The following is a 23,711-nucleotide window of genomic DNA, read 5'->3' as shown; positions in this document are numbered from 1 at the left end:
AGTATAAACTTGTCGTTTATCTATTTTATATATAGTAGCTAGCATCCCATTTCAGACTTCTGACCCTAGAACTGTAAGAAAATAATTTTGTGTTGTTTAATGCTACCAAGTTTGTGGTTGTGTTACAATAGCAAATAGGAAATCAATACATAAGTGTTTTCCTCTTATGGTGTTTAAAAAGGGGTAAATGTTTGAAAAAAATATTGTTTCAGTGAGAAATAAGTATGATCATGCCAAGCACAAATGCCTAAAAAATCCCTTTTTCTTAGTTTTTATTACAGTTAGTATAGTTCAGTGGCTTATACTAAGCTCCATAGGGTATGCGAAAAATGGGTGTCCCAGAATTGCTTTATCTAGTATCAGTTAATAACCACACATGTAGTTGACCAGTCATCCCTCTATGAACACCACGTCTGTCCTTAATCCACGTGGAGAATTTTCCTGATTTCTGTGTTATGTCATGTATAGTTGTCCTCCTATCTGTTACACTGGATTACATTACTTCAGTGCCAGGCAGCTTTGGTTTTTTAGAACTGGTTCCTCCCTTCTTGAATGATAAACTGTTTAATCTCCTTTTCTACTAGGGTGCTGTCCTCTTCCTAAGGCCACCTCTTTAGACATCCTCTTCCGTTCTCAAAGGTCTTCTCATTTTACAGTACAAGTTTGTCTCTTGTTATTTAACTTTCAGTTGGCTCAGGTTCCCACTTGGCCTTTGTTTTTACCTTCCTGTCAATAAAGTTCCTGAGCAAACCAGTCCTTTCTGCCCCTGGGCCCCCACCCAACTTGTTCCACATTCAGCCACATTTCTCCACTGAGTTCATGTCTCATGTTGCAGCTACACTTCAGGGAAAAAAATCTGCAAATATACTGATAAAATGCCATCCTCTCCCTAAAGGGGAAAAAAAAAACTGAAAGTAACAACAATAAAATGTTAGACCAGAGTATAGAGATGAGATTTCCCTTCCAGCAAAGACAAGCTTGATGTGCACTTGAAAGTCTCAGTAGGTGGGTTTTTTTTTCTGGAACAAATTAATGTCATCAAAATACTACTCTTAAGCCCATCTAAGACTAGACACATTTTTCAAATGTGAGAACCAACTATCCGGGACACTGAATTTTCCTATGGATTCACTCTCCCTGGTGCCATCCTATCACCTACAGAGGAAAAAAAACCTGTCACCTCCAGCAGCCCTCGCCTCTACTCCTTGCTTTTCTTTGTCCTTGTCTGTTCACCACTTTCCCCAGTGAGTGTCTGCTCTGCAGCCATCCCAGGATCCACGTGGATTCCCAAACAGGCAGCAGATGGGCCTTTTACTGCTGGGCCTGTTTGCTGGCAGTGTACTTAAAATCCTCCTCCTTCTCCTCCTTCTCTTTCTTGATTTAAACATGTAAAAACCATTCTCAACTCGGACAGAAACAGGTCACGGGGCTGTGCCCAGGGGACTGCTGTAGTTTGCTAACAGATCCCTGCTTTCCCCTTTCCATGTTTAGATCCTCCACACTTTCTAGGTTAAGCCCATGATGTTCTTTCTCCGTGAGGGGCGGGTCTTTTGGTCTGATTTGTTTATAGCTTTATGTCTGGTTCCTAGAACATTGCCTGACACAGGTGAGGTGGTCAATAAATAGTTCTTAAATATTCAGCATCATCTGTCTCATCATCTCTCAATTTATGATCTGCAGTATACATTGGGCATTTAATAGTACATTTTTATTCAGCTTTTGTGTTCCACCTGTGTGGATTTGGTGAAGTTATTCAACCTCTACTTTGTGTCTCCATTTCCTCATCTGTAAAAACGGAGGTAACAGCATCTTCCTTATAGAGCTTAAAATAGCACTTCACACATACATGTTTCATTATTATTAATAACCTTTACTCACATATATTAAGTCAACTAGGGCTCACTGTGAATCTGTAAGATTGGTATTATTATCTCTTCAGGAGATTTAGTAAATTTGGGGGAAAAATAATTGGTTTTTGAGTATTGATTAGGTATTAGGTGTTTTAAAATATCTCATGTATTCTTTTTGAAAATTTGCCCACTGGGTTTATATAGTTTAATATGTTCAAAGACAGAATTCCTGATCTCCACCCCCTAAACCTGTTCTTCCCTTAGCTTTCCCTACAGTAAGGAGTAACATCGTCTTCCATCACTTTTAATTCTTTCTTTCACTCCCCACAGCCTGCACATCAGTACATCCTCTTGACTTGTGTAGAGGAGGAAAACGTTTCCCTCAACCCTCTTAGGGACCCTGGCTGGGTCTGAAAATTAAACTGAAAAAAAAAAATGATTAACTAGAGGAAAGTGTACAAACTTATTTAGTATAAATGCTACATGGCATGGGAGCCTTTATAAGGAGTGAAGTCCCAAATGAACAGGTAAACCTGTGTGTGTTTAATACTAGGTTTGATGCAGAACGGAGAGTTGTAGAAAAATGCGATAGTTCAAAAAATTCAAAAAAGCTAAAGGTAATCACTGGGGAAAATTTAATAAGGCCCATTTGTTTGGAATCATCTCAGCAGCCCTGTCTTGGAGATAAGGCTGTTCCTCTTCTCTGGGTACATGAAGCGACCTCATCCATGAGGGTAGGAGGGCTGGGTAAGGCCAGAAAGTCTTTCCTCCATCTGCATTCTCTTGAATTCCTTCAACTCAAAATATTCAGCATGCCAAGGCACCCCATTTTGGGGTAGTGTGTTCTGAACCCCATCACCTGTCTTCTAAAAGATGTCTAACTACGACCTTCTTTCCCATTTTTCTTACTTCTTTTTCTAGTGCCACTTGTCTAATCCCTTATCTACTATTGAAACTATTGAAATTGCCTCCAGACTGATTCCTCTCCACATAGCAGTTGAGATGACCTTTTAAAATATAAATTACAAATTCAACTACGTCACTCTTCTGTTTCAAAGTCTCCATGAACTTGCAGACTCCTTATTGCCTACAAGAGCCTCCATGATTTGACCCCGCCATCTCTGACCTACCTCCTACCACTCTTCCCAGAGCTCCTTCTGCTCTTCTTCCAGCCTCAGGGCCTTTGCACTCGCCATCCTAGCTGGATCACTTTTTCCCAGGTCTTCAGTGGGTTGATTCTTACTTGTCAAGTTGTGTTTACAAATTCAGCATCACCTTCACAGAGATGCCTTCTGTGACCATTCAATTTAAAGCATCAATCCCCCGTCACACTTACTGCATCTGTGTTTCAAAGCACTGACCAGTATTTGCATTATAAGATTAACATGTTTAATGATTTATTATCATCTATGTTCCATAGTAAATATAAGCTCCATGAGAGCAGGACTTTGTCTATCTTGTTCATCCCTGTGTCACTGTACATTATATTCCCTGGCACATAGCACATGGTCAATAACTATTTGTAAAACTGGAAAAATGAAAAAGTGAATGAATGGATGCTCAGATCCATCATACAATTTACCTTTCAGAAAGGGAGATCATATTTCCTTACTTCCAAATATTGAGGGACCCCAGAGACTGACAACTCATCACCCAGGCTAGAGTTAACCCAGCCAGTTAGTGGCAGAGCCAGAGTAAATTCTCACAGGTCTCCTGATGCTCAGGTTCAGCTCCCTTCATGCTTCTACTGTGTTTGTATGAGATGATCTGTGGGTTGTTTATCTGTGTCATGCATTTTGAGAGGTACTAAGAGTAAGATAATAGATATACTTCTTGTCATCTTTAGCTTTTTTCCCCCTTCTCTATTTTGACTCACTTGTTGCATTTCATAGATCTCACTGTGGGAGGCAGAAAGAAGTAGTAAACTCTTAGCAGTCATTTTGGCTTCTTCTTAATGGTTTGTCTGCATAGAATATTTTGGATATTGCATTCAAGTCTTGAGAAACTCCACGAGGGCAGGCTTTTTGTCAGTTTAATTCACTGCTGTACCCCTAGTGACTGGAATGGTAGTGTATTGGTCAGGATAGCCTAGGTTAAGCTGCACTAAAAAGTAACTTCAAAGGGGGAGGGTACAGCTCAGTGGTAGAGTGCATGCCTAGCTTGCACAAGGTCTTGGGTTCAATCCCCAGTACCTCCATCAAAAATAAATAAGGAAACTGAACTGCCTCCCCCCAGAAAATAAATAAGTAGAGATAAACATAAAAAAAAAAAAACAACTAAAAAAAAAAAAAAAAAAAAAAACCCTTCAAAGTCTCAGTGCTTTAGCACAGCATCGGGTCTACGTCTCAGCTACCTGTCTGTCTTTGGTGGATTAGCAAGAGACTCTGTTCACTTTAGTCACAAGACTATGTGATACTGAGTTCCACATCTTAGCATCAGAGGCTCCATTTTAGCACATGCTTGCTTATTTGCCATGGCAGGGGGAAATTAACCCTGCAAATTATGTACTTCTTCCAAGAGGTGACGCATGTCTCTACTTCTTGCATTTCCTCAGCCAGAGTCAGGCACATGGCCATGCCTGATTTAAAAGGGGACAGGAGAACGTGATCCTACCAAGTGTGCATTCCACATGTCTGGCAGAGAGGATCAGAGTATTTATGAACAGCCTCGATGCCTACCTCAAATTGCTGACATTTTATTGAGTGCTTACTCCATGCCACCCAGCTGCTATCCCAAGTGCTTAACTTGGAACTTCTTTATCCTTACAACAGCCCCAGATGATACTGTTAGCTCTGTTTTACTGCACTACAGAGAATGTAAGCCATTTGCCCAGGGTCATCCTCTAAATGGCAGAACTAGGATTTTAACCCAAGAAGCCTGGCTCCAGAGCCAGTGCTCTTAATCTCCAGGCAATGGCTGCTTTGATACATCATAGATCCATCAAAGTTTCCATTGACTGGATCTCCAGAAGACTCTGAGCTCTTTGAAAATAGAAACTCCATCTTACATTTCTTATGCTTTAATTTTGTGCTTGGCAGTAGGAACTCAAAAATATCCATGATGAATTGAACTGAATAAATTAGAAACTAGATAATCAACTGCTGAAATCTTAGGGCTGTTTTTTTTCTCTGAAATTAAAAGCTGATAGAAATTTGAATCAAGACCATCAAATGAAGACTAAGGAATACAGTAAATATGGAATTATTTACAGAATGTTGGAAAATAAGAAATAAGGGGTTCTCCCCATCCTGCACTTTGAAAGTAGTATTTTACTGTAAGAGAAATCAGTATCAGTTGCAAGTATAAATATGGTCAAAAATGATGTAGATATAGTCGCAAGTGATTTAGTCAAAGAAATGAGGCGTATTTTCAGATAAAGCCTTATTCATTTGAGATAACAAAGAGCATTCACTTCTCTCCCCAAATGCATTTTGCTACCACCATCAGAGACAAATGCCAGGCTGAGTGGACCATGAATCTGGCTCAGGATTGCATAACTGAAGGTCTTACGGACAATCAAATGTCATTAATTAAAACAGGCATCTATTGGGTATGTACTGTGTGCCAGCACTTTTGTGCCAAACATTTTCAGGGGATTATTCATTTACTCTTATTGACTCTTTAGGGAAGGTGAGGTTCTCTTTCATAGACGAGAAAGCGAGGGCAGAGAAGGGGTAAATACTTGTACAAGGTCCCATAATCAGAAAACATCTGAGCTGGAATGTAAACTTAGGTCTTGTCATCACAGCCAGCATTCTTTAAGCCACTCTGCACATAGTAACAACTGGCTTTCTGTAAATTTGCGGTATTTCTTGAGAAGTTTTTAGGTTTTGCAATAGGGGCAACAAAGTTACCTCAGTATGCACATTACATGGTTTCTGGGCATTAGTTGTCAGGAAGGAGGGCGCAGTTATAAACAAAAGCCCTTTTTCACTTGCCCACACCACCTCTCTGTATTCAGGACTGTGCTTCACAGCTGAGACTGGTGTCAGTGCTGTTGCTGATGAGGTTCAGGGGCAGGTTTGGCTGAAAAGACCCAGATGGGGTATATCATCCTTTTCATAGGGCCAAGACCTGAAAGGTTTTTTGTGTGTTTGTTTTTTTCTTTAAGTCTTTCTGAGCTGTGGCTCTTCGTCCTGAAGCAATGATTTTTCAAGCCTAACACTGAAATAATCTAGGGGGTCTCCAATATTATGATGGGGCAATGCACAATTCTCCTGAACTGGTAATTCCTTTTGGAATATGTGGGTGAATCATTCAGGCCAGCAATATCTATACTTTCCAAAAATAGCTCATCTACTCAGATTTCCTTAGGGATTGGTATGCTAAAGCCCAGGTAGAGTCCAATGGAAAAAAACCACTTGGTGGAGACTGCAGTGAGTTTTTTTTAATTATGACAGTTGGAAGGATCTGCCAAATGCTAAATGTAAAAATAGCGTCTACTTAGGAGTAACCTTATGTGCAGTGGGACACAGGTAGTTGCTAATGCGGTTTAATCTGAGGGAAATTCATTGACGGTATGTCCATATGTTGATTGGCCACTTCATCAGTAGATTAAATCTTGCCATTGGTCCTCCTTCAGATTCTTTCTGAAATACTCCTGGAACAGGTAATTCATTAAATTGCAACTTGAGTAATTCATGTATTATTTGCTTTCCTCCTGTTGTTAGAGACTGTAGAGCTAGAGCTTGCGGTGCAGGGGAAGTTAGGTCCTGAAAGGACCAGGGAAGTTGAAAAATGTCTCACAGCTTAGTTCTGTTTGGGCCTTACTTCCACTACCCAAATGTCTCATTAAGTAAAATGATCTCCAAACTGTGGCCCAGTTCATGATGTCTGCCTTCAGTTTTTCCCTTTTCTCTTTCTTCTGGGTTATGTTTTTCCTCTTTCTACACCAAATAGTTCTATTGAAGGGATGTTAGATTTTATATGGAGCACTGTACCAGTCTTTTGAATTACCAGGGACTACAAATATATAAATGAACAAAAAATGGTACCTGCTTCTGAGTAGCTCATAATTTAGAGAGGAAGGCAAGCAGATGGAAAGAAGAAAAATTATAAGCAGATAATTAAAATGAAATGTGAAAACAGACATAATAAACAGACTATCGTGGGACAAGGGGAAGCGACATATTCTGTTGGGTAAAGGTTCACCAAGGAAGTAACGTTTAAGCTTGGTCTCAGAGGAAGAATAGAAGTTTCTAGGCAGAAAAAAAGGGCAAGTGTATTCGGAAAGGAGGGAATGGGGGAGGGTATAGCTCAATAGTAGAGTGCCTGCTTAGCATGTACAAAGTCCTGGGTTCAATCCCCAGTACTTCCATTAAAAAAATAATAAAGGAATGAATGAATAAATAAATAAACCTAATTATCTTCCTCACCAAAAAAGCAATTAAAAAAATTAAATTAAAAAAAAAGAAGAAGAAAAGAAAAGGAGGGAATAGCTTGTACTTGATCAGTTTTCTACAGTATGCCTAAACCCAACTCAGTGGAACCAAGCAGAGCCTGTTTTAGTGACAGCCACATAGCTTTTCTGTTTCTAGCTGTCTTACAGGTAGTTTGTTCAAACTAGGGTCCCATCAAGAATCACACATTGCATTTGGTTGTCATCTCTCTCTTGTGTTAGCTTTTTCATATGGAAAATTTGAAGAATTAAGAAACTAGAATGAAGGACTGCATTTAATATTACTTGTAGGTCTGCTAGTCACAGTACCTTTTTACAAGGTATAGATTCTTTGGGATGTAGATACTGAATTATTTATAAGGAATGTTCTTAACAAAATGCATAGGTTAATTGCATATTTACATTAATATACCCTCCTCCTACAAAACAGGATTCTGCAGATGCTTTTTGCTGCATCTTTGCAAAGAAGCCCATGTGGTTCTTCCCGGTCATGTAAATACATTTTCTGAAATACAGTCATTAACAAAGTTAACTTTTAATATTGTAAAGTTATAATATAGTTTCATAGGTATATTAAAAAAATATGTATATATATATATATATATTCAAGCTAAAAGAGACCTTAAATTGATTCCACATTCGTCATTTTACACCTGAGGAAATCACAACCGAAAGAAATTAAGTAACTTGGCCAAAGTCACACTGCTAGTTAATGGTGGAGGCCACATTAGAAATCAGATTTCTTAATTGCTAGTTCAGAGTGTTTCTCCAACATTCCAAATTTCTGTCAAGGTGTTGACTGAATACCTAGTTTGGTCATGATGTACTTAATAATCAGGGTATAAAAAATGAATTGGTTCGTAAGAAGTTAATTAGAATAATTTATACTTGTTAGATTGCTGTCTCCCTGATAGCTTTCCTTTAGGACCCCTTAGTACCTTCCATTTAGAAATCCGATTTCCAAGTGATTTTAATCCTGATCTTTGCACATGAGTTTATGTTAAGCTCATTTTTTTAAGCTTTTTTAGTCTGGGGTTCTCTTTCATATTTCAATCCCTCCTTGTCTTTTTTTTTTTTAATTTGTTTTTCTTTTTTCTTTTTAAAATGTTTTATTTTTATTCATTTTTTAATCAATCCGTCTTTGATGTCAAGCCTTTGATAAGAACTCTGTAGGTGGATGATTCATGAAAATACATAAGAAACGAGAGCCACCCCTCTGTCTCCTAAAGTAAAAGAAATAAAAGTAAAAAATAAACAAATGGGATGTAATTATACTTAAAAGCTTTTGCATAGCAAAAGAAACCACTGACAAAATGAAAAGACAACCTACTGAATGGAAGAAAATATTTGCAAATGATACGACTGATAAAGGATTGATATCCAATGCATACAAGCAGCTTGCACAACTCATCGTCGAAAAAGCAAACAATCCGATTAAAAAATGGGCAGAAGAACTGAATAGACATTTTTGCAAAGAGGAAATGCAGATGGTCAACAGGCACATGAAAAGATGCTCAACATCACTAATCACCAGGGAAATGCAAATCAAAACCACAATGAGAGCACCTCACACTTGTCAGAATGGCTGTCATCAAAAAGATCACGAATAACAAATGTTGGCGAGGATATGGAGAAAAGGCAACCCTTGTACACTGTTGGTAGGAATGTGAATTGGTGCAGCTCCTGTGGAAAACAGTACGGAGGTTTCTCAAAAAACTAAAAATAGAACTCACATAGCCTAGCAATTCCATGCCTGGGTGTATATCTCAAAAAAATGAAAACATTAACTTGGAAAGATGCATGCATCCCAATGTTCAGAGCAGCATTATTTATAATAGCCAATACGTAGAAGCAACCTAAGTGCCCATCAACAGAGGAATGGATAAGGAAGATACAGTATATGCATATACAGGAGAATACTCCTCAGCTATAAGAAGAATGAAATTTTGCTGTCTATAATATGGATGAACTTGGAGGGTATTAGGCTAGTTGAAATACGTCAGACAGGGGAAGGCAAATACTGTGTGATATCATTTATATGTGGAATGTAAAAAATAAAACAAACTAGTGAATATAACAAAAAAGAAACAAACTCACAGATATAGAGATCAAACTAGTGGTTACCAGTGAGGAGAGAGAAGCGGGGCAGGGCAAGATAGGAGTCTGGGATCAAGGGGTACAAACTACTATGTATAAAATAAGTAAGTTATAAGGATATATTGTACAACATGGGGAATATAGCCAGTATTTTAAAATAACCATAAAATAGAGTATAATCTTTACAAATTGTGAGTCACTATATTGTATGCTTGTAACTTATAGAATATTGTACAGCAACTATATTTCAATTAAAAAAAAAAAAAAGAAATGAGAGCCACCTGAACAAAATGGGTCCATTCAGTAATTAGGGAATTTGGAATTTTTTAGGTCCCTGTGACATTTGTTATCATAGTAATAATGTTTTTACAGCAGTCTTTCTCCTTAAACATTGATACCTCACAACAAGAATACAAAATACAAAAATAAAAAAAATCCACCTCATCATAACTTTGCGCTATCTCATAACAGAAGCAGTTTTATTTTTAGACTCACAGTATGTTAGTTGGTATATGTATGTTTTATAGTTTGTGTGTCATTTGTATAAGTTAAGAGCACAGGATACATTCTGAATCTCTGGTCTGCCACTTACAGCAGTGGAAACCTGGGCAGGCCACTTAACTCTCTGAGCCCCAGGTTCCTCGAATTCCCTTGTGAAACGGGAACAATTTTACCTACACGTGCCGTTGGGTGAGGAGTCAGCGAGGTAATACCTATAAAGCACTTAATAGAACATGTAATAAGTGCTTGATAAATGTTAACCTTTTTTACATTTGATATGATACTGTTTGAACATGTAATTTCTTGCTTTTTTCTATCTTTATGCTGGAGAGAATCTGGCCACAAGGATCAGAATCCTTGAGTCCTTTGAGAAGGTAGGATGGGAAGGTGGGCAGGCCCCTCTTGGACTCAGCCTGGGAAAGGCCAAGGCTGTGCAGTGCCCCAAGGAGGCAGAACCAGTGGTGTAGGCAGCCAATGGCCTGATGCTTGGGTATGGTTGTCCAGCTGTGTAGGGGGTCCCCAAGATGACCCTCATACTTAATGGTTCCTGGAAGGACTCACAGGACTCAGAAACAGTTTATGATGGTGAGAGAATACAGATTAAATTCAGCAAAGGGAAAAGATATGCGGGATGAAATTCAGGAGGAACCAGGTACAGGCTTCCGGGTGTCCTGTCCCAGTGGAGTCACATGGATGTGCTTCATTTCCCCAGCAATGTGTCACAACACGTGCAAAGGGCTACTAACCAGGGCAGCCCAGCTGAGCCTTGGTGTCCAGAGTTTTTGCTGGGGTCAGTCACGTAGGTGTGCGGGCCCTGCAAGCATCGAGACCTCACTTAGCTACTCAGACCATCGCTTCCCCTTCCACCTCCTCACCCTCACTGCTGGTAAAATCCGGTGTCTGTCATAAATTACGTTATTAGAATAAATTTATCTAATCAAATTGGCACAGCATGGCTCAAGGTCTCGGGCACACACAAACACTCTTACCAGGAAGAATGTTCTAAGGCCCAGAGGTTATCTCCTAGGATGAGTCCAGCTTGAAGACAGGCCTGTCTTTGTAGACAAGGTCTGAGCACCCAGACCTGCTGACTTAACCCTTTCCTGCAGAATCTACACCCACCTACTCTTTTTTAATGTCACAGACTGAGAGAAGGTGTACCTGGTTGGTGAGCCAGCATGGTTTCTTTTTTCCCTCTCACCCAGGTCATACATGTATATATAAGATTTTCCCCAAGATCCAGCTTTTACTGGGAGAATAGCAGTTGGTGCTATTGGACATGTCGGAGCACATGGCTCCAAATTCACAGTGATGGGGTTATACAGTCAGCACCTTTTTCGGAGGCAAAGAAAGTCAGGTCATATATTAGAAAGAACTACAACTTACAAATAGTCTTAGACTTTTTATCATACTGACTGGGAGGGAAAACTCAGGAGGCCATTTGCAAGTAACTCCCACTTGGCAGCCCCAGTTTCTAATGAGAAAGGCAGACAGCTCAAGTTACGATTTACATTAGTGGAGCAGTGTATGTGTAGCACTGGGTCAATAATAATTTAATGCAATTAAATTTAAAAGAGTTATTTTATTGAATATATATAAATAGTATGATTTAATTGTTACATAAGAGTTATAGAATAATGTTGTTTGAATGTTGGTGTGTCAGCAAGTGATAGAAAAAAAAAAACCTCTCATGTGTCCTGATTTGGAGTTCTAAAATTATTTTATTTAGATATTCTTCAGATTCTATTACCTGTGCTAGAAGGTGTCTGGGTAAAAGCAGTTCTTTCAGCTTTCAAAAATGATCCTAAAGACATAAATTCAGTGCTATATGAAACAATGGATAATCTTATTTCCAACCTAAATAAGCTAAATGTTAGTTTACAAACTAGATTTTGTCACAATACTTAAAGCTTATTTGATGACATAAAGTTAGAAAATTTTAAACAGAGGTAGTTCTATCAGATCATTACAGTATCCTTCCTCCCTCCCTCCCTCCCTCCCTCCATTCATCTCTCACTCTCTCTATATATATCTTTCTTTCATTTCTCTCTTTTTCTCTCTCTGCTTTGGGCTAAAACAGATGCTTTGGGTTTTGAATTTCCTAAAGATGTCTCTGATGTTCGGATGTAAATGCAAAACTTTTTTTTTTTTTTTTCAGATAACACCACGTCTAAAATAAATTGCTAACAAGAGATTGAGTTCAGCTATATTCCCCAATTTTTTTCCCCCCAAATTTCAGCTATATCCCTTTTAAGAGCTTTCTCTTCTTTCTTCAGGCACTGACAGCATATTCTTTGGACTAAGTAAGTGTCCTTGCCCTGTTCATTGCTGCAGTGGAGAGGCTTTCTGGTCAGAAAACTCTCACCACCCCACAGATGTGTAAATTAGCCTGGCTTGGCTCCTGGGTGGTCCTCTCATGCTTCACAAACATGCTGTGGGTCATTACAAAAAGATTTTGATTACATTTTTAAAAAAAATTTTAAAGGAAGAGAGAGAAAATCTTTCCTCCTTTAACAGTTTGTCCTTGTAATTTAAGTCCGAGTAAATGAACTATTTATGTTAGAATTTTGCTCTATCTAGAGCTTTGTAGCCATAGGCTTTACAACTGAGATTACGGCTGTTAGATGAACCAATAAGAGAGAAGAGGGGAAGTGAAAAATGATCGATCATTTTGATGCTACTGCTGTTCATAGTTACTGTTTATCACGTCCGTCATCATCCTCTCCTTTTCAGACACAGATGTATCCCCTTAGTTGTGTGACACTCATCAGTGTAATAATCTACCACCCCCCTTTAGTGATGGGGGCCTTGGCTGTGCATAAAAATGGCTTTTTAAAAGTGAGGTTGTTGTAAACAAACTGTCTTCATGAATCATATTAGAAGTTGTCCTTCCTGCCCCTGCTTAGCTCTTTAGTGACAAATTTTCAGGGAAGAATGCACATATTTTGTGTTTTATGACTATGAGATGCCAGACTACCAGCTGAAATATTAAAACAAAACAAACAGCAAACAACTGTCTTCATCCTACCATCTAGATGATTCTTAGAATTAAAATAAAATTTAAAAAAGTTATATAATATAATCCCATCATCCAGAAATAACTGCAGTTAACCACACACACGAGAAAATTTGGTGCACAACATTCCAAACTGTTCTATTAGTTAACACACACATGAAACCATACTCCATATACTGTTCTGTAATCTGTTATTTTTAGTTTACAGCATATCATGGGCATTTTTCCATGTTAATGAGTATAGAAAAAATTTACATGACTACTTTGTATAAGTACCACCCTAGTGTATTTAAGGAAGATATTATGTTCTAGAATGATGGAGCTCACCAAATTCAGTGATTACAGCAACTAAAAAAGAGGACTGGCTCTACGTCCTCTCAAATGAAGGAACTGGCATAATTTGACTGAAACTCTGACAAAATAATGAATCCAGCTGCTTGATTACTGTTTGGATTCCAGCCTTGTTTTTAGAAGAAATTCTTCTGTCTCTCCCTGACAAAATCTACCCCATCTCTGATTACTAGTAGGGCTGTGCTCTTAAACCTTAGTTTTTATTTTTATAAAATTGGCTTTGGAGACAGACTGCCTTGCTTTATAATTCCAGTTCCATCATTTATTTACTAGTTTGGTGAACTTAACTCTTTGAAACCAGTTTTTTCATTGCAAAATGGAGTTAATAATGACTACCTCAGAGAGAGAGAAAGAGACAGAGAATACCTGCTTTAAACCAAGAATAGCAAGTAAAGAGATTCAGTAAGTCTGACTGAGCCCAGATACCTGTGTTTTTTACAAACTGTCAGTATAAGAGTGACATAATTCCCTACCAAAAATTTACAGGTCAAGAAGGTGATAAATTCAAATTAAGAGCAAGGCTGTAAATCCCACTCCTGGCCATATACCCAGAGGAAACTCTAATTTGAAAAGATACATGCACCCCAATGTTCATAGCAGCACTATTTACAACAGCCAAGACATGGAAGCAACCTAATGTCCATCAACCAACCTAATGTCCATGGAAGCAACCTAATGTCCAGATGAATGGGTAAAGAAGATGTGGTGTATATATATACAGTGGAATACTACTCAGCCATAAAAAAGAATGAAATAATGCCATCTGCAGCAACATGGATGAACCTGGAGATTGTCATACTAAGTGAAGTAAATCAGAAAGAAAAAGAAAAATACCATATGACATCACTGATATGTGGAATCTAAAAAAAAAAAAAACACAAATGAACTTATTTATAAAACAGAAACAGACTGACAGACATAGAAAATAAACTTATGGTTACCCGAGGTGGGAAGGGAGAGTGGAGGGATAAACTGAGAGTTCAGGATTTGCAGATACTAATTATCATATATAAAATAGATGAACAACAAATTCCTACTGTATAGCACAGAGAACTATATTCAATATCCTGCAGTAACCTATAATGAAAAAGAATATGAAAAGGAATATATATATGTATAACTGAATCACTATGCTATACACCAGAAATTAACATGACATTGTAAACTGACCAAACTTCAATTAAAAAAAAAGGCAAGGCTGTGGTCAAGTCAACATTCTGCATAACATCTGAAATTATGACTGATACGGCTGTTGCCTAATATGATCAGGGCAAGCACCACCGAGACTCTGATAAATACAGACACAACATGGACAGTACGGGCATTAACAAATCTCTAGAGATTTCCCATAAAACATAATTTCTGAAATATTTATAATATTTTACCTAAACAAATTTAAACTTAGGCAAGCTAAGCATTTCTTTGGATTGGACAACTCTTCCCATGAAATTTACAATAGTAAATAGACCAAATAAACCTAATTATTTCAAGCACTTCTCTTTTTATAAGGTGAAAGAACAAATCTTCGTGACTATTTTTCATGGGCTTTCTGGGAAATCTCAAAGATACTTTAGGTATAAAAGATACCCTGAAAGTTTAATATATATATTTTTGTAATAAAGTTTTGATTTAGGGAAAGCAAAAATCAAGGTTATTAGAAGAGATTCAGACACCTGCTTAAAAGAGGACCATGGGTGCCTGAGAAACAATTCTTGATTACTTATTTAGTCAAAGTGACAATAAAACACTGAAAAATAGATATAGAAAATAACATGCTTGAAAAGAATCTTTTTCATAAGCACGGAACCTTTGTAAAATGAGCACATTTATTAACATGATCAAAAGATATAGCTTCTACAGAATTTAAGAATAAGCAAAAGTATATATGCTTAAAATTTTGCTGAAGTAGCCAATATTTCAGAATTTTCTCTTACTTAGAAATCATCTTCGTATCTAATGATTGATCATCTGTTAAATCACTCAGTTTAATTTCAGTCCAAGGTTTTAAGTTATCTGAAGATCCTGACAATTATCTTCAATCTGAGATATTATAAAACATATTTAAGTTTAAATAAAAATTTGTTAGAATAATGATTCCATTTTCTTGAACACAAATTTACACTTTTCATAATTTTTAACATGTGTGATTAATGTTAGCTTATTTGATTAGTAAATCTGTATAAAATCAGGAAAAATAAATCCCAGCAGAATAAAATATATGTTTTTTAATGTAACACTGATAAATCTGAGAAGATATAGCTGTTTTTATTAAACCAGAATTATTAAGCTAGGCTTGTTTGCCAACGACATGTTTATTTTCATAAACTTACATTCTTAAGACTTCTGAGTTTATTTTTGTAAAAATAATTTTCCTAGGTGGGTACAGCACATTTAAAGTATTAGACGTTAAATGTCCATATTTGGGGGGAATTGCAGAAAACTTTTCCTTATGTAAGTGCTTCTTTGTCTCTACAAGCCATCAGTACAGAGCTCCTTTAAGAATTATTAATGTATCAATGCCCTCTGGAAATAGGAAACCATTACCCACCAAAACACTAAGAGGTAAAAGGGTTTCTACAATTACAGATACCTAAATACAGAAAGAGCTTACAACTTCAGGTCAGTGAAGTTAGAAACAAATTCTCACTGGCTCAGATATCCAACAGCTGTTCTCTTTATAAAAGGCAATAATCAGTTCTATTCCACAGGACACAAACAATTTGTATCTGTATGAACCAGAATCATTTGCATTATTATCAGTTTTCTACAATTTACAGTTTTAAAACAGCTCAAAGATGATAAAAGACGAACACCTAGAAAATCCTTTTTGCCTATTTCAAAGCCTTTCATAATTTTTCCTGAGAAAGGCAAGAGAAAAATATTCAGAATACAGTTACACAAAACAGAAAACTTAGCTATCTGTGTAATATTCTAATTTTATAAACATATCAGCAGGTTTCAAAGAAGGCATTTCTGAAGACTCTCTTGTTCAGAAGAGAATTCCTTTACTAACTATAAAACTTCATTATTAACTAAAGCATATCCTCTGAAGACCTTCACTAGGCTTTGCTTCATTAGCCTGTTTGAATTACTTCATATATTTGAAAATAATTTTAAAAATTAAAAAATTTTAATTGAAGTATTGTCAGTTTACAATGTTGTGTCAATTTCTGGTGTACAGCGTAATGTTTCAGTCATACATATACATACATATATTCATTATAGTTTACTGCAGGATATTGAATATAGTTCTCTGTGCTATATAGTAGAAACTCGTTGTTTATATATATCTGTTAGTATCTGCAAATCGTGAACTCCCAGTTTATCCCTCCACCTCCCCTTCCAGCTCTGGTAATCATAAGTCTGTTTTCTAAGTCTGTGAGTCTGTTTCTGTTTTGTAAATAAGTTCATTTGTGTCTTTCTAAAAAATTAAATTTGAGATCCTGACAGCTCTTCATTAATCCATCTTTCTATCTTCAATTGCTCTGAATTAGATTTTTAAAATTTTATCATTATTATTTATTTCCTCCTTATATTTGTGAAAAGAGAGTGGTGAAACTGGACAATCACAGGAAATGTTTTTACCCTAACGCTAAGTACTTGCAAAAATTCTACAGAGGACTCCCTCCTGATGCTTGAATGAATGGTTTTCAATCTGCCTCAGGTGATTCTCTGGCTCTCCTCCTAGCTTTTCAGTCAGACACTATTGCTGCATACCTGTCATAAAGAGGGAAGGAGGTCTTTAAAGAAAAGATCTAAAAAGCTCTAAGTATTTATTTATTTATTTATTTATTATTATTTATTTATTTATTTATTTATTTATTTATTTATTTTAAAGCCCTAAGTGTTTATTGAAATCTTTTCCTTTTAATGTAGGTTTTTTTGGGGGGGGGGGTCAGGGTAATTAAGTTTATTTATTTAGCTATTTTTAATGGAGGTACTGGGGGTGGAACCCAGGACCTCATGCATGCTAAGCAAGCACTCTACCATTGAGCTACACCCTCCAGCGACCTTTCCCATTTTAATTAAGAATAGAAAACAAGGTAGGGAGGGTATAGCTCAAGTGGTAGAGCGCATGCTCTATTTAAAAAAATAATTGAATAAATAAAAAAAAAGAATAGAAAACAAGCACTTTGGAGGAAAGAAAAAACTATTCAGGGGCAGGAAACCTTCAATAGTTCAAACCTAGATGTTTGTACTCACAGGATCTTTGTGGACTGTTCTCTACAAATGGACGTTGTCGTCTGCATAGACAAAGCCTAGTTTAAACCCAGTTAATTATACCCTTTTAAGACCTTTAAAATGTTTTTGCTTTTAAAGTGGAAGTGGTGAGGGATACCATTTAACAAACAAAAACACTGTTACTGTTTATTCAGCAATCCTATAGTGTAAATAGTTCCTTGCCTTTTGTTGCTGGGTACATTTTCACTAAGGACTGAAACAAACGGAGGAGGGATTGGGAAACCTAACGACAAGAAGAGGAAAGATTTCCCAGCAAAAAACATAAGAAGAAAAAATGCAGTTTAAACTTGCCCTAAGCTTTGGAGGATTTATTATCTCAGAATAGATAAGCAGTTGCATTTGTCTTCAATCAGGCTCAATTTTTGTTTTTCAGATTGATGATTACCCAGAATTTTTGAGTCCACCAGATAGAGAAACCAACCAACATATTCGTATCACCTATTATTCAACTGTTTTGAAAAAAGAGTGTGAAAAATCAAAAGGTGTCAGAAAATTCTTATTTCCATTTCATCACGCCAATGCTAACAACAAAAAAGGTATGTAATGTATTTCTTAAAGTGACAGAAGAAAATAGACATTTCTATAAGAGACAAAAAAGATAATGTTCTTTTTTCCTCCCAGCTTTATTGAAGTACGATTGACAAATAAAATATCTATGAATTTAAGGTGTACATGTGATGTTTTGATATATGCATACTTTGTGAAATGATGACCACAGTCAGGCTAATTAAGATGTCCTTTATGGCACACAGTTACTTTTTTGTATGTTTGTTTTTGTGGAGAACATCTGAGATCTACTCTTTTTGCAGAGTTCAGTATACAGTATGGTATTATTAACTACAGTCACCATGCTATACAGTTTGCTCTCCAGAACTTACTTATCCTATACCTGAAAGTTTATGGCTTTTGATCCACATCTACCCTTTTCCCTCACCTCCCAGCCCCTGGTAACCACCATCCTACTCTCTGTTACTATGAATTTGCCTTTTTTAGATTCCCCACAGGTGAGATCATGCAGTATTTGTCTTTCTGTGCCTGGTTTATTTCACTTAGCATAATGTCCTCCAGGTTCATCCATGGTGTTGCAAACGGCAGGATGTCCTTTTTTTTAAAGGCTGAATAATACTGCATTGTGTGTGTACATACATTTACACACACACACACACACACACATAGACACACACACACACACACACACACACGCTACATTCTCCTTATCCATTCATCTACTGCCAGACTCAGGTTGTTTCCACGTCTTGGCTACTGTAAATAATTCTGCTATGAATGTGGGACTGCAGATATCTCTCTGAGACAGTGATTCTTTTTCCTTCAGATATACACCCAGAAGTGGGATTGCTTTTAAATTCTTTGAGGAAACTCCATACCATTTTCCAGAACTGCTGCACCAATTTACATTCCCACTAACAGTGCACGAGGGTTCCCTTTTCTTCATATGCTTACCAACACTTGTTATCTTTTGACCTTTAGATAACAGTCATCCTAATGTGAGGTGACATATCATTGCATTTCCCTGATGACTAGTGATGATGATAAGGTCACATTCTTTACACTGAGGATGAGCTGACCATCCATTATCAGCGGGGTAGTTACCACGAGTAAGGACACATAGAAAGGAAGGAAAGAGAAAAGAATAGGAAGAAAGGGAGGGAAGGTGGGAAGGTGAGAGGGGAAAGAAAAGAAGAAAGAGAGAAAAGTATGTTCACTAAATACTGGTTTAAAAAAAGAATGAGACTCTGGATTCCATCTGGTCAGTTCTTGTTTGATTTTAATAACCTTATTAACAACCACAGATTTTTAATGAAAAACTTGGTGAAGACGTGCAGGGGGGAGTTGGAAAGATTGTGAACCTGGCTTTGGGAAAACTCCTGATAATCAGCAAGGAAACCGCAAGCAAGGTCCGGCCCTGATCATTGTGGTTTATTATGGTTATTAACAACATTCACTCTTCATTCAAAAATACTGGTTGGAAATCCGTTCCCAAGAACATGAATCACACCTAGATAAAAAGATGAAAAGTCACCTTTAGATTTTGTTTTTCTGGAGCTCAGCGTGTGACTCTCCTACTGTGCCCGAGGAGACCTAGAAGATCCAGGGAGAAGGGGAGGATGAGAGTCAGGGCTCCTGGCACTCACCCAGCTCAACCAGAGCTGCCCTGCTTGTGTGTTTCACATCTGGGGCTCTATCCAAACGTTTCTTGGGAGGAGTGTATAGCTCAGTGGTAGAGTATGTGCTTAGCATGCACGAATTCCTGGGTTCAATCCCCAGTACCACCATTAAAAATATAAATAAAACCTAATTACAGTGCCTCCCTACCAAAAAAAAAAAAAAAAAAAACACAAAAGAAATTTATGTTTCTTGTGGAGAAGTTTTAAAAACCCAAGGCTGAATGGCTAAAAATAGAATATACAGGACTGCATTAATGCTGTTTACTTTTATGGTCTTATTTTATATATATATATATATATGTATATGAAATGTGTATGTATATAAAGGAGCCCTTTGCAGTATCCATCTCTTTAACTGGGAGTTGGTGAGAAGCAGAGAAAAAGAGCAGGGACTTTGCACTCAGCTAAGCCCAGGTTTGAATCCTAGCTCTCACCTTTCCCGGCTGTGTGACTGTCTGCAAGTCACTTCAGCTTTGTGAGCCTCAGTGTCCTGTCTGTTACCAGCTTCACAGGGCTGCAGCAGTACGTGAAATGCTGTGGGCAGGGCTGGGCACACGGCAGGGAAGCAGGCAGCTGCTGAGACGGCATGCTTAGCACAGAAGGAGAAGGGAAGCATGAGGGCCCTTCTACCTCTTGCATGTAGCAGTGTAGCTAGCCCTGCCCAGACCAGCCCATTCACCCTTCCCTAGCCTTCCCTCCAAGCCAGACTCAGCCTCTTGGAATACTGAATAGCTACAGAGTGTGAGAAAATTGTCTGGTGCTTATACCCTGTCATAAAAGAGCACCTTTCCACACTGACACTCTACAGCAGGGCAAGTGTTTGTAGAAGCCATTCTGATTAGCAGGCTTATTCAATCCCTGGTGGCTCACCAGGTCTCTTGTCACACTAATTAGGATATCTAACTGGTGTTGGTTGCCTTAAATGCATATTTATCCTCGTCCACAAGCATAATTATTCTTGGCTTTCTTTTTCCCCCAGCGTGTGTAAGAAGATGAAAACACACATTAAAGAAGCCAATTGTAGGTAGAAGTTTTATGGAATTTAAATTCCTAGAAATGTTGCATATGATGTTAAAAGCAGTGAAGAGTTTTTTAAAAACTTATCTTCTGTTCACACGCATGGCTATTCATAGAATTACACCTCTCCCCACCTGTTCTTTACTTTCACCTCCGAAGGTACCATCTGACAGTTTGCAGCAGGAATTTTTGAAAACACAAAGCTACCACGATCATGAGGAGTCATACATAGCACACGTTAGAGGATAAAACACATTCCACCTTTCCCTCAAGCCAGCAGTGATGGCTGATTCCCATTTGCCTCCAAGCTGCTTATTCTTGGGTTAGGTGTTGCTGTGTGCACAGGACCCCCGTGGTTCACCTCCTAGACATTCTGTAATATGTACTTCTGAAGCAAGAGACAGGCTTAAACCTGTCTGGCCATCTATTTGACAACAGTCATTACGGGAGTCCTTCATGTTAATAATGATGATGTCATGCCTGGAGAAGCCACTCACATTAACTGCTGAGCATTTAAGTAAAGATAATTATTAGAAGTGACTCCAAACCTCTTGGGTGAAGGCCTGGGGAATATTTGTGTCATGTGGCAAAGGTGCTCTCACTCCAATCAACTAGATCATTTTACCAAAGGAAGCTCAAAATTACAGATCACGTGTAATAAAAATACTCACATCACACTTCTAAATGGGATTTCTAATTAGGCTCAACTTTCCTGGAGACACAGAGAAAAAGAGGCTTTTCTCTTAGCACGTGTGTGTCCTCATATGGGCCACAGTTAGAACTTCAACACATGTCCTTGAACTGTACTCATTATGCTTAGATGAAGGGAATGGTTAGTAAACCCTGAGGGGAGCTGAGTGACAGGGTCTTAGCAGTAAAGCTCTAGGATGAACTGGGTTATTAGCTCCTTAGTTTCGGGTACATTCCAGAACAGTACTGTCCAATAGAACTTTCTGCAATGATGGAATTCTTCCATGTCTAAATAGTAGGCATCAGCTATCTATAGCCACTGAGTACTTGAGATGTGACTAGTCCTATTGAATTTTAACTTCTTAACTTAAGTAGCCATAGATGGCTAGTAGCTACCAAATTGATCACCACAGCAACAGAATCACAGAAAAGACCTTAAAGGCTTTAGTGGCATATTTTGAAACATTGGCATAAAGTGAAGTGGACTAATCCCCAAACCAGAACGAGACAATAACTTAAGGAAACATAAACTGAACCAAAGTTTTATATATGTGTGTGTGTGTAATTTTTATTTTAAACCTAAAACCTAGACATTTTCTGAAACCAGTGATGTGGGATAAATCTAAAACAAGGCACTGGTGAGTCTCTCAGGTTGAGTGGATAACTTTTACATGAACTTGTTGGTCTTCCCCACAGGAATAGGATATGACCAATATAATCAAGCCTCCTACCACTGAAGCAGCAGGTACACTGTTTTTATAGCGTAGCTTCTGGAAGTGCTCCTCAGATGGCCAGCACCAATGAACCTACCATCAGATACACACTGTGTTAAACGGATGAAGGACTTCACATTGAAATTACTGAAGAGAGTGAAGACAGCTGCATGCACGCTAGAGAACACGTGGGCAGATCACACTATTACCCAGTATTCATATTCAGGTTCTCTTGTCATTACTGCCTCATCCCTGCCAGGTTCTGGTCACTGGCACCCAGGAGACCAGACATCCCACCAAGTGTTGAAACAGAGCTTGAGCCAGACTGCATTTCTCAGTGGAGAACAGATGATCCTAACTTTCTCCACCCCATTGTTATACATTAAAATTTAAAGCTAACACACAGAGAAGCAGGGACATTGACATGAAAGTTTTAGTGACCTTACACACAAAAAAGAGAAGGTTCAAGTTTGGTTGGTGAATTTGAATGAACTCAGTTTAAGAGAGAACTTGCACCTAGGTACAGGTGGGTCATGTGGGTAATACCAGCTTCCTAACAGAGAAGCCCTGGCGAGCTCTTCCCCCTTTCCAATGTGCCACCAGTGCTGTGCTGTGTTTCCATTTCTCCTCCAAGCTCTTACTTCCTGGGTTAGGTACTGCTGTGTACGTAGGACTCTGGTGGTTCACCTCCTAGATGGTCTGTAATATGTGGTCCTGAAGCATGAGATAGGCTCGAGCTGGTCTGACCTCGGGCCACAAGTGCTAATATGTGCTACCTGATTCCAGCAAAAATCAAAGGTGTTATTTGTATCACATTTAGTACCCACATTTGCGAAATGCCTACTGTTACAAGTGTCTGTGATGATGGAGGTTCTTGTTCTGAATACTTATTAGATACTATTATTTTTTACCCCCCCAAATAAACAAAATACACTCATGTAATGGAGAAGATAGGACCATTTTCTTGATGTAAATTATAATTGGTTCTTTGATTTCTTAATTTAAATTGAACTAATGTTTATTGCATACCTACTCTGCCAGGCATCCCATGAGTCATTTTTATACACATTATTATCTCATTTTCATTCACAGAACTATCCTCATTTTTCCAAATTAAGATATTAAGGCCAGAGAAGTAAAGTAACTGGTAAAGATCACACTTTATGAGCTTGAACTTGAGCACATATTTTAACATCAGAGCCAATGCTCTTTCTGCCCATCATGCCGCCCAGCTTACAATTTTGGATTTGCAAGGTTTTGTGATGATTTATAGTCATCAAATAAGTGTACATGACTATATAACTGCATCTTCTCCATAAATGCAATCCAGTGATGTAATTAATGACCAACTAACTTTTCTTGTTTCTTTTTTTGTTTTTTTTTTAGTGCAAGAAGAGAATAATGGCCCAGTCTTTTGGAGAAGCAAAGAGCCTAGAAGGCTGAGTGAATTCTTTTTCAGGTGAGATTGTTGTTTGCAGTATGTTTTTAACTTGCTGATCAAAACTTAGTTTGCATTTCAATTTCCTTTTAAAAATGCTTTTTCTCTACTAATTTTTGTTTTTTGCACTAGAGTTATTTATTTATTTAAATTTTGGGATTTGGGGGGGGCTAACTGAGTTTGTTTGTTTGTTTATTTATTTTAATAGAGGC

General features: G+C 37.8%; 2 protein-coding genes across 2 annotated transcripts in view; one reads left to right on the top strand and one right to left on the bottom strand.

Moving 5' to 3' along the window:
• Window positions 1-23,711, bottom strand: part of XPOT (exportin for tRNA) — a 134,079-nt gene that overhangs the window by 42,798 nt on the left and 67,570 nt on the right. The gene's annotated exons all lie outside the window — the stretch shown is intronic.
• The window catches only part of C12H12orf56 (chromosome 12 C12orf56 homolog), a 68,406-nt gene that overhangs the window by 3,381 nt on the left and 41,314 nt on the right, over window positions 1-23,711 (top strand). Inside the window, exons 2-3 of the mRNA XM_014565743.2 lie at window positions 17,829-17,991; window positions 23,448-23,520. Of these exons, the coding sequence (XP_014421229.2) occupies window positions 17,829-17,991; window positions 23,448-23,520 (236 nt within the window). The remainder of the gene's footprint in view (window positions 1-17,828; window positions 17,992-23,447; window positions 23,521-23,711) is intronic.

This window comes from Camelus ferus, chromosome 12 (genome assembly GCF_009834535.1).
Source record: "Camelus ferus isolate YT-003-E chromosome 12, BCGSAC_Cfer_1.0, whole genome shotgun sequence".
In the NCBI taxonomy this organism is placed as follows: Eukaryota; Metazoa; Chordata; class Mammalia; order Artiodactyla; family Camelidae; genus Camelus; species Camelus ferus.
Note: the sequence above shows the minus strand (reverse complement) of the source record. Positions and strands in the feature narration are given on the sequence as shown.